General features: G+C 41.7%; 1 protein-coding gene across 1 annotated transcript in view; it reads right to left on the bottom strand.

Moving 5' to 3' along the window:
* The window catches only part of plcb1l (phospholipase C beta 1-like), a 158,234-nt gene that overhangs the window by 65,042 nt on the left and 80,692 nt on the right, over positions 1-12,500 (bottom strand). The window contains exons 6-7 of the mRNA XM_076273344.1: positions 3,624-3,677; positions 2,934-3,009 (exon numbers count right to left, since the gene is read on the bottom strand). Coding sequence (XP_076129459.1) covers positions 2,934-3,009; positions 3,624-3,677 — 130 coding nt within the window. The remainder of the gene's footprint in view (positions 1-2,933; positions 3,010-3,623; positions 3,678-12,500) is intronic.

The following is a 12,500-nucleotide window of genomic DNA, read 5'->3' as shown; positions in this document are numbered from 1 at the left end:
TTGAGACTGAGTCCGTTGGTTTTGAAATACAGTCGAGTCCGAGTCAAGACCGATTATTTGAGGAAGCAAGTCCGAGCTGAGACCGAGTCCTTTAGGAGTCGAGACCGAGTCAAGACCAATACCATAAAAACATGTCAGTTTTCATATTCATGATTTAATATCACCCCAGTTAATAATCAACAGTTAGGCCTACAGACTAAGCTAGATTGAGAATTGTTTAGAGGAGCATTCTTAACGTCTTAATGTGGACTATGCTGACCTACTGACACTCACCGGCAGCAGAGCCATAGAGATAAATACAGGGGTGATAGTAGAAAAAAATCCTGAGCCTGAACTTTTTTCCCTGGGAGGTAAGCGGGTCCCTAAACCAAGATATATGCCCTGATCAACATAATTGTCAAGCAGGATCCAGGGGTGTGCTCCCCTGGAAGAAGATTTTGATAAATAGTACCTTAGATGATAGATTCTGGTGACTTTTGTGGATATAAATGGACATCATTCAGACATAAGATGAACAAACCCAATACAAGCCTATATTACAGTAGCATCTTTGTGTAGAGCACCAGAGTTCCTGGGACCCTGGGCCTGGTAGGCCTGTTCATGACTTACCTGCATACTTATTGCTTGTATAGCATACTGAGACTACAGATACTACAGCCATACCAAGAAAGGTCAGTGGGTGCAATTATAATACTCAAAAGTAAATTAGAATTGATTAGTAGCCTAACCATTGACTAAAGGGCATGAACAAGGAGACATTCATTTTTCTGCAAAATATGCACCATTTATTTTAAACATGTTATTCTTAAGTTTGTCGGACAGATTTCTTTGAAATTATGATGAGATGCCGTGTGTAATAAGATAGCCCGCATGCCTCAAGACCGACAGATGCGTAAGGGCGAGTTTATCCTCCGCTAATTTCTGACACAAAGTGACGAGTGGATGAGCGATTGTAAACGACAGATCAGAGCTAGTGAGTGGTGATGGAGTTCGCTAAATATTTTAGAAAGTTAACTGATAAGTCATACATGTGTAGGCTATTATTCCTACAAAACAACTAGATACAATGTAGACCATGTAGTGACACTGTTTCAGTGAGTAAAGATTCATTTTGGAATCTAAGAAGACACATTTTGCAGAAACATAAGAGTGTGTTAAGGAGAGCAAAAAAAAAACGTGAGCAATTTGAATATGTTTCATATGAAGTAGAAGGATGAAAGTAAAACTTGGATGCTACGCCTATTCTTTAGGCAAATAATTCCACTGATCCCTTTAGTCATAGCATATACACTTAGGCTATGTGTATTGACGTTGCCAAGCTTGTTCGTTGATGCACTATCAGTGTTGCATTTTAAAATAAATACTCTATGAGTGAAATTGCCGTTGCTCTTAGTTCTTTGGGATTTAAGTTTTCTGTTTAAGGTGACAATTCGGCTTGTATTTTTCTCTCCCTCTTTTAAACTGGAGCGAGCGTGGAGCAATTTTACTGGAGCAGGATGATTTTTAAGTGAAGTCGGGGAGCGAAATTGATTGGAGCGATCTGACGTGAATTTGAGCGCAGGAGCGACCGAGTAAACAGCCATCTGTGAGGTGTGTTGAATTGGTCGACAGCTGCTTGATGACTAGGGCCTAACTCGTGCCGTGGCAGCACTTTTTCCCCTCTAGTTCCATATAATATTTTCCTTGTGCAAAGTGCAGAAACATGCTCCTGGTTGCCGGAGTTTTTGACACCAGCTTCCAAAGGGCTTTTTGTCACCCACCTCCTCTACCCAAGACCAGCGCCATTTATTCTTTATACCTTTATCGACAAGTTTGGTGTCTTCCCCTGGCCTCATAAAGTTGCACTCTATGACTTTGGTTTCGCGTTGCCAGTGTGGGAAACACATTCGTAGTGTATGGGAAACACAAAAGAAATTTGCACGTGAGATCACACAAATGCTAACCTGATTTTTTTCCCGCAGACACGTCAGGATGCCGGAGCGCTATCAGGCCTGTGAATAAACGGCTCTGAAGGCAGTACCTTTCACCACGGGATGTCGTTTTCAAATAATGCCCGTCAAAATTTTTTTTTTGCTTTTTTTTTTTTTATGTGTTGTGTGTTTTTTTTATATAAAAACATTAAAAAAAAGGCGATGGTCTCGAAGACTCGGTCTGAAAATCCGAGACCAGACTCGAGTACTACATCACTAACAGTTTGTGTTGAAGGCGGGGACGATGGGCTCTAACAACTTAGATACGTGTGAGAGAGAGAGAGAGAGAGAGAGAGAGAGAGAGCGCGCGCGCTCAGGGCAGGGAATTTGTGTGCTCTCACTACTAACAGACTCAGGTGGTTTTCATGTCACTGCAAGATGAGGGATTTACAGTGAAGTAAATACAGACCCATGGCAACCACAAAATACTGAGTTGTTGCTTAACACACACACACACAATCAATCAAACACGTTACTTATGAATTCATGTGCTGCATCAGCATACATAATCCCTTCTCTGCGGATCCAGGGATGTGTGTGTGTGTGTGTGTGTGTGTGTGTGTGGGTGTGGGTGTGGGTGTGGGTGTGGGTGTGTGTAGGCTTGGGGATTCAGTGGCGGGAGCCTGACACACGGGTGACACACAGGACTGGTTAAGCTCTTTCCCTGGCATCCTAGACATGGTCTATTTCTGGCAACACACACACATTCACACACACACACACACACACTCTTTTTTGCCCGTGGATTCCTTGCTCTGGCCCCCCTGAGCTGTGTGACATAATATAATACAATATAATAATAATATAATGTGTACAATGACAACAAATGTGTGTTAGGGAGGGCAGACAACCAACAGGAGGGAGGGTGTGTGTGTGTGTGTGTGTGTGTGTGTGTGTGTGTGTGTGTGTGTGTGTGTGTGTGTGTGTGTGTGTGTGTGTGTGTGTGTGTGGCACTGTACACACCCGTCCAGACGGTAGATTGCAGTTCTCCAGCGCTGTCTCCACACGCTTCCGGTCTGCTGAGAACATCCGGAATATACTATGGCACAGATAAGGCATTATGAGATGTCTCCACCCATGACAGGAGGGGATTTGCTTAGTATATCATCAGAGCACACACACACACACAAAGATAAGAAAAAGGATGCCATTGATCCCTCAGTGTTGATAATTGGTGCTCTTTCTCATACAAAAGATGCTGCAGTGGATTTGGTTCTGGTTTCGTTCCAGACTATGGGCCAAATATTGACCAGATCCAGATCTATATAGATCAGATTCAGACCTGATACCGACTAGATCTAGACCAGATTCAAAGCTGATCCAGACTGTATATAGACCAGATTCAGGCCTGATCCAGACTCTATATAGATCAGATTCAGACCTGATTCCGACTAGATCTAGACCAGATTCAAAGCTGATCCAGACTGTATAACCAGATTCAGGCCTGATCCAGACTCTATATAAATCAGATTCAGACCTGATACCGACTAGATCTAGACCAGATTCAAAGCTGATCCAGACTGTATATAGACCAGATTCAGGCCTGATCCAGACTCTATATAAATCAGATTCAGACCTGATACCGACTAGATCTAGACCAGATTCAAAGCTGATCCAGACTGTATATAGACCAGATTTAGGAAAGAGACTTACTTCTTCACTGGGATGCCGGTTTCAGGGTTGGTCTGCAGCTTCAGTCTGGTGTATCTGTTTAAGAGAAGAGAAGTCACTCATAAGGGCCACACACACACACACACACACACACACACACACACACCATAAACATGACCAAACCAGTGTCTCAGAGGCAGACATTGTGTTTATGAAGTAATTAAGTAAAGATAAACAGGTGAGGTAATGACACGAGCACAAACAGTAGTAGGTCCATATAAGTGTGTGTGCAGAAGTGTGTGTTTACACTCCGGAATGCCCGTGCACGTGTGCTCTTGAACATGCACGAGTGCCTTACACACTTTTTCCATAGGAACATTTGCTGGATGGACTGCATACATTCATCCTACACACGTGTGTATAAATGTAAAGTGTGTATGCATGTGTGTGGGTGTGTGTGTTCGCATGCATATGTGTGTCTTTGCGTATGTCTGCATGTGTGTGTGTGTGTGTGCGTAAGTATATATGCTAGTGCATGTGTGTGTATTTGTGTGCTGTGAACAGTAAAAGCAGCAGACAGATATTTTCATCTCCTTCTTTACTGTTCCTCCACTAATCCCAGGATGCATTGCAGTGGCATCTGAGCCTGGGAGGGTCGTTGTAGTTGGCAGCGACAGTCGCCAGGCACAACAGGACTTCTAAAAATAGCCAGTCTGCAACCTGAGCCTTCATTATGCGCTGGCGATAAGTGGCTTTTCGCTAATAATTAATGTCCATTATGCAGATGACCTCTAGGGCCCTGGGTCTGCTCCGGGCTAAAGCACAACGCTAATGGTTAACCAGCAGGGGAGAGGAGCCTGGTGTGTGTGTGTGTGTGTGTGTGTGCGCGTGTTGCAGTGTTGGGAAGGTTACTTTTAAAATGTAATCCACTACAGATTACAGAATACATGCCCTAAAAACGTATTCCAATAGATTACTCAAAGTCAAGTCAAGTCAAGTTTATTTATATAGCGCATTTCATACACAGAGGTCATTCAATGTGCTTTACATAAACAAAACCAAATAATAATAACAAATGAAAGCATAGAAGGGCAATATAGTCAAAGAATAGTTCAAAAGGTAAAGATCATAATAAAAAGAAAACATAAAACACAAGGTAAAATCATTTAAGAATAGAGAATGATTAAAAAGACAAAATAAAAGACACAAGGTAGAATAATTTTCAAGACAGATTCAGAAATTACTGTATAACTCAGTGCAGTTAGCAGAAAGCATCTGAGAACAGTTTGGTCTTAAGTCTAGATTTAAAACTGGCTACAGTTGGGGCCTTTTTAATATCATCCGAAAGTTGATTCCAGAGCTGAGCCGCATAGCAGCTAAAAGCTGCTTCACCATGTTAAGTTCTAACAGCAGGTTTTACTAACAGGTTTTTCTCCTGAGACCAGAGGTCTGGAGGGTGTATACTGCTGAAGCATGTCTGAGAGGTATTTAGGTCCTGCTCCATTAAGTGATTTATAAACAAGCAGTAGTGCTTTAAAGTCAATTCTGTAACTTACTGGAAGCCAGTGCAGGGACTTAAGAATTGGAGTAATGTGGCCAGTTCTTTTAGTTTTTGTAAGAACCCTAGCTGCTGCATTTTGTATCACCTGAAGCTGTTTGATAGTCTTTTTAGGAAGGCCTGTGAAAAGTCCATTGCAGTAATAAACCCTGCTGGAGATAAATGCATGAATGAGTTTTTCTAAATAATCTTTTGACATCAGCCCTCTAAGTTTGGCAATATTTTTGAGGTGGTAAAAAGCTGATTTAGTTATCGCTTTCATGTGGCTGTTGAAATTTAGATCACTGTCAATTAATACACCAAGATTTTTAACTGTATCCTTTGCTTTCAACCCTTTTGTGTCAAGGACAGTGGCAACCCTAAGTCTTTCCTCCTTTTTACCAAATATAATTACTTCAGTTTTTTCTTTGTTCAGCTGAAGAAAATTTTGAGACATCCAGGTGTTGATTTGTTCTACACACTGACACAAAGATTCAAGGGGACCATAGTTGTTTGGTGATAGAGCTAAGTAAATGTGTGTGTCATCTGCATAGCTATGATATGAAATCAAATTATTTTGGATGATTTGTCCAAGTGGGAGCATATAGAGGTTGAATAATAGTGGCCCCAAGATCGACCCCTGGGGAACACCACAAGTCAAGGACATTGGTGTTGAGGTACAGTTTCCAATGGCAACAAAGAAACTCCTTTCTTGTAGATATGATTTCAGCCAGTTAATAACTATGCCTGTAAATCCAACCCAGTGTTCTAGTCTGTGTAATAAAATATTGTGATCAACAGTGTCAAATGCTGCACTAAGGTCCAATAGCACTAGGACTGATGTTTTACCTGAATCTATATTGAGGCGTATGTCATTGAAAACCTTGATGAGAGCTGTTTCAGTGCTGTGGTTTGCCCGAAAACCTGACTGAAAGTAATCAAAATACCCATTTGATGTTAGGAAGGTGGTTAGTTGATTAAAGACTACTTTTTCAATAATTTTGCCAATAAAAGGTAGATTGGATATGGGCCTGTAATTGTTTAGCATGGAGGCGTCCAGGTTATTCTTCTTGAGAAGTGGCTTTACAACAGCTGTTTTCAGTGACTTAGGAAAAATGCCAGACAGCAGTGATGAATTTACCATGCGAAGGACATCTGCTGCTATAAGGTGAAAAACAGTTTTAAAGAAATTGGTTGGCAGAATGTCTAAGCCACATGTGGAAGAGCTGAGCTTCTGTACCGTTTTTTCATGTGTGTCGTGGTCTATCACAGTGTTTCTCAAAGTGTGGTCCGGGGACCACTGGTGGTCCGCAAGCTATCCCAAGTGGTCCGCGAGCAGATGTGGTAAAATATAATATAGATGAGTTGTTTGCCATATTGAACCAACTTGTATGTAAATCCAAACAGTTCTGCAACGCTGCCTATGTAAGTTATGCCAGTTTAAATCATATGAATCCTCTGACACAATAAGCAAGGTGCAAAGAAAATAAGCAACGTGGCTCAGTGAGTAAGCCTATTGTGTAAGTAACTATTTAAGTAGGTCTACTCTTTTTTTTAGCTAGGTGGTCCGTGAGGTTTTTTTTATTGATTAAGTGGTCCTTGGTCTGAAAAAGTTTGAGAAACACTGGTCTATCAAGCTGAACTCTGACATCAAGTTAAGTTTCCCTCTATTTGTAGCTGGAAGTTCCGGGTGTTGAATTGGTAATTGAATAGATATGTTGAGTCTGATTTTGTCAATTTTACCTTTGAAAAAAGATGAGAACTCATTGCATTTATTAGTTGAGAGAAGTTCTGGCGCTAATTGTGAGGGGGGATTTGTTAACTTATCAACAGTTGAAAATAGAACACGAGTGTTATTTGAACTTCTACTGATGACGTTAGAAAAGAAAGACTGTTTTGCTTTGCATATTTCAGAGTTATATGTGCAGAGCATCTCTTTATGGATTTCATAGTGGATCTGAAGTTTGTATTTACGCCATTTTCTTTCGGTCTTCCTACACTCTCTTTTTAGGAGATTAACAGCTGGATTTTGCTTCCATGGTGCTTTCTGTTTGTCCTTAACTTTCTTGAATTGTAATGGAGCAATGTATGGAGCATAATGTTTGCCAAGTCTTCTACCGAGTCTGACAGTTGACTTGACGTCTGCGAAAGTGCTTGCTCAAAGAGAGCACTTGTCTGATCGTTTATGATTCTCCTTTTTACCATTATAGATCTGTTTTGAGTGTGTGGGGACAAAGACACATCAAAGAACACACAGAAATGATTGGATAAGGCCAGGTCTTTAACAGCTGTAGAGACATTGAGACCCTTTGTGATAACAAGGTCCAGAGTATGGCCGAGAGAGTGTGTTGGCACCTGTACATGCTGTGTTAGGGAGAAAGTATCGATTAGTGCAATTAATTCTTTGGCATAATTGTTTTCAGGATTATCCACATGCAAGTTTAGATCCCCTGATATAATAAGACAGTCAAACTCTATGCAAATGACTGATAGCAGTTCACCTAACTCTTCAAGAAAGACTTTAGCTGAATGTTTTGAAGGCCTGTAAATTGTCAGTAATAAAATATGAGGAGAAGACTTAATGCGAGCACACAGATATTACACTGAAAAGATGTCTTGAAAATTGTGGCTATCCCCCCACCTCTTTTATTTGCTCTGGTAGCATTCAAAAAACTGAAATTTGGGGGAGCTGATTCGATGAGAGCAGTAGCACTGTTTGCTTGATCTAACCATGTCTTAGTTAAAAGTAAGAAATCAAGGTTGTGTGTGCAAATCAAACCATTAATTAAGAATGATTTGTTAGAAAGAGAACTGATATTTAGGAGTGCTAGTTTAGCTGTAAGTGTTGGGGAAATATTATCCACGGGGGAAATCTGAGGTTGTTGTGGTACGGGTAGGAGATTTGACTGGTTTACCCTGTAAGCTCGATGCACTTGTCTTCTATTACTTGACAATACAGGAATAGAGAATGTCATAGGCTTACTGGGTCCCGGCATGTTCTCAAAACTACTGCAGTACCATTTCTGTTGCAGGGACCCTGAGAATATCATATAATACTTTCATCATCATCATCAAATAATTGTCCCCTGCAGCTGCTATATGCCAGCTGAGAATATGAACTAAAAGGTTGTTGCTGCTTAAGAGATCCTTCTGAATGGAAAGGGGGAGGCCGTGGAGGTGCCAAGCGCTCCTTTGGTGCTAAGGGTCTTGGGCTACTAACAAGCTGCAAGGCTACTGGCAGCAGTCCTTCCATTCTTGCAGGGAAAATCATGTGCTGGGGTGGGGATGGTGATGGGTATACAGGGGATCATGGGGAGTTTGAGCGGGTGGGGGAGTGTTGGGATGGGGATGGGTATACAGGGGATTCTGGGGAGTTTAAGTGGGTGGTGGGGTGTTGGTGTGGGGATGGTGATGGGAGATCAGGGGGGTTTGGGTGGCCTGGGGAGTTTGATTGGGTGGGGACGTGATTGGGTGTAGGTGGTGATGGGAAATCAAGGAAGATGGGGTTGAATATTTGTTCAGAGTCTCCATCTGCCTGCTGAGGCCCTGGGGAGTTTGTTGCATATGCTTCACTTTCAGCACGCAGTCCAGTAGTGTATTCCAGTAGTTGTATGTTGTTGTGTCTTTGTGGTGGCAGGGAGTCGACGGAGGTGAGGAGGGGTGAACAATTTATTGGATTACATCATAGCAGTGGATGTGAGGTTATGCAAACTTGTAAGACCCATACTGTCAACAACAACCCAAAACAAAACCTACTTTACAGTGAGGATGGATTGATACAGGGGCGGACTGGACATCTGGCATACAGGCGTTTTCCCAGTGGGCCGACACACCTCTGGCCCGATAGAATATACAAATTAATTAGATTGGCCAACGATCAACCCAAAGCAAGGACAGTCAGATACCCATTGGTTCATTTTCAAACTGACACTGGATTGATCCAATAACAGACCTTGTCAGGCCCCACCTCTCCCATTTTGGCTCAGAGCCAAGATTCTGTGAGCGCATCAAAATTGTTACTGGAAGTAGCCCTATACATTGAGGCCGTGCAGAAAATAACACCAATGTAGAAGCTTGAACAGTATCCAATACTGCAAGCAGCCTGTATGTCAGCCACAGGTTGAACTTGAAGGAGGAGATGTAGAAGAAGGAGAGCTGGAAATGAATACATAAGCACTGAAAAAACAAGATACTGTAGGGCTAACCACAACCACTCAAGCAATAATACAAGAATATTTCCAGGCAGCATTGGTATTTATTAGGATACTCATTAGCTTTTATCGTTACTGGCTGCTTGAGTGGTTGTGGTTAGCCCTACATTATTTTTTTATGCCCATTTATTCATTTCCACCTGAGAGATACATATGCTAGATGGTGTGGATAAAACATATTTGACTTTGAGTTTGAAAAGCCTTGGGCTATGTCTTAATTTAAGATGTAATCCCTTAAATGTATCAATATAACTGTATTCTGAATACCACCCATTTAAATTGTAACTGTATTTAAATAGTTACTTATATATTGTATTTTAAATATGTAATCCGGAATACATGTATTCAGTTACTTCCCAACACTGTGTGTGTGTGTGTGTGTGTGTGTGTGTGTGCGTGCGTGTTCAGTTCAAGTTCAAGTTCAAAGTTTAATTGTCACATATACTTTGCAATAAAGTGAAATGCTTGTGCCACAAGTTGCAGGGGGTAAAAAGGGAGGTCTAAGAAGCACAATGGTGCCATATAGGCAATAAATAGTATAGGGGGTGGGGGGGGCACCATACAAGGAACGAGACATATGTGCTGCTAAGCATGCACAGACACCCAAACACACAGATACACAAGCACACCAGTCGACATGTACCCATTAGAAAGCCTACATAGAGCTTCTGTGCATACATATAGACCATACCTCCTGGGAAAACTCCCGTAATTTGCATGGCCATCAAACTTCATTTTAAAATCATTGATCCATTCACGTTGCCAGATTGTGTATAAAATACACCCTACACATACACGATCACTTAGTTTCAATTTCAACCGTTTTGTCATAGGCTAAAACCTGGCAACCCAAAACCCAAATAAGGAAGCGGGTGCCGACTGCGCAGCCTGAGTTTCGTCGTAAGCAAGCGGGCAAGTTGAATGGCCTACTCCAGAACTAGCTGTTGTGAAATTGTTGAACTGATTAACTGATTAACTGAGTTAATTGATTAACACATCACATAAACTGTTATTGAGTGTTGTTTATACACTGAACTTGTGCCCTCGGAACCAAATCTGACAGCAAGCAGCTTTGGAGTTTTGGAAGTAGGCTGCAGGCAGGCAGCTGGTGGATACATAACTGGCATGCGTAAGGTAATGGTAAGGTAAAAGCAACGACCGAAATGCAGTGTTGAAACACGTGTATGAAACGTATTAAATATGCAAACACAGATCCGGTATAAACACTGACACCCCCCGAAAAAAAATCTCCCGTTTTTGGAAAGCTAAGGGACCATTCGTTATTTATAAACGGGGTCACCGGAGGAAAATAGGGGAGGGTCATGTCTTTTTATTCTTTGTTGAGGGGAGGGTCACCTAACTTTTTTTTGTCTAGAAGGGAGGGTCACCCATCTTTTGTATTAATGAAAACAGCAAAAAATCAAAGTGGCTTGTTTGATTGTTGATTTCTGTCGCCATATAATGTTCTCTTTCGTTCCATATCTCTGTCAACATTGAACAATGAAAATAAGGGAGATTTCCCGGGTTTCTCACGCAAAATATGGAAAATGTCAACATTCGTCCCCATTAACGTTGAAAGGGTTGGAGCAACAAAGTAGCCTACTTTATTCACGCCTAACAGCCTATATCCATTTGGTCAACTTTATCCAGCCCTAAAAAAGCTAAATTTAACTTTGGTTTACTTGTAGTTTACCGTGTAGCCTAACTTTAAACAGTCTGCATGCTTAACATAGCCTAAAGCATACTTGTGCTTCATTCATCCACACATCCAGCTCCTAACGTTTTGACAAGCATTTCTACCAATTGACCTTGTTCCTGCCCATCTCTAGCTTTGCTGTCTCCATCCTTTCTGTTTTTGTTGTTTGCAAAAAAATATATAGTATGTATTGGTAACCAGCAACAAGTGCAATTTGTTATTCGCTGTCATTCTCTCTCCTGCCAACAAAAACGTTCCAAGTAGCAGTGCGTAATTCTGCTTCATAAAGTTGAACAAATACATTTGGTCATATAAATAGCCAGTTTATGGTCTACAGTGTAGTTGTTAAGTTATGGTAGGCCAACTTGGAGTGAATATACAGGGGGAATTCTTTGTCTAGCTGAGTAGCCTGGAAGGTGCGCACGTAGCCTACGGCCGAACACTGCAAGCGCTAATAATTCGTGCTCTCACGACAACCACGTCGTTAACTTAAATAGGCCTAGGTTACTGTAACATCACTCTGAGTTCGCATTCAAGCAAGCAAAACGATGATTTGAATACATCTGTTTCTCTGGAAGGGCAAGGGGTAACAACAGGACAACACAGAGACAGGCCAGAATGCAGGACTAATGTTATTTGTGAAATTGTGCAAACGGCTTTTCAAGTCATTTGAGAAGGAAGAAGTGTAGCAAGCTCCCAAATTGACGCTCGTCTGAGAAATTGAGTTTTGGATAATGTTCAGCTTCGGCAGCTTTACAATGACTGAGGAAGCCTAGAGACGAGTCCATAGCAACAAGTTCATGTGTTGAATTTGTTATTACCCAGTGTGCTTTGTTGAATGGTCTCAATGCTTTATTGTTTTATTTCATGTGAATAATTACTAGAGGAGTAACTTTTCAAGTAGGCTAATGCAGTTGCAGGAAGTGTGCATTTAGTTTCCATTGTGTTTCCACAACAATGTTAGTGAGTAAATACTGAAATGGCCACCATCTTGGTGAAGTGTGATGTGTAAGATCAGAAAGCAGAGGTTGAATTTAGGGCGGTAGCATATATATGTTGATGTGTTTTCATAGCGCGGAAGACATCGACAATTGGCCAGGGAGGGTCATGTCATTTTTGAAAATGCTGCTGGAGGGTCGTTGAAAATTATATAGCAGGCAGGGGAGGGTCATGCAACTTTTGATCGAAGCACTTAAAATCCCTCCGGTGACCCCGTTTATAAATAACGAACGGTCCCTAAATGTACCCAAAAGACAACATACATACATGTAAGACCATAGACCTACACTGACCTGCAGGCCCCTAATGACCTGCAGACCTGACCACACGTGCGTGTGTGTGTGTGTGTGTGTGTGCGTGTGTGTGTGTGATGTGGGGTGCTGGCTGTACTTTTATGGGCCAGTGGCCCTGCTAGTTTCCTCTGACCTGAGGGCAAGTATTTTCTTTCAACTTTTGGAAGTGAGATCGGGGGGTTT

The sequence above is a fragment of the Alosa pseudoharengus genome, unplaced genomic scaffold (assembly GCF_046254945.1).
Source record: "Alosa pseudoharengus isolate Yale_2024_CS ecotype anadromous, Long Island Sound unplaced genomic scaffold, YU_APseudo_1.1 YU_APseudo_1.1_scf_7, whole genome shotgun sequence".
NCBI lineage: Eukaryota > Metazoa > Chordata > Actinopteri > Clupeiformes > Clupeidae > Alosa > Alosa pseudoharengus.
This window is presented reverse-complemented; position numbering and strand designations above follow the sequence as displayed.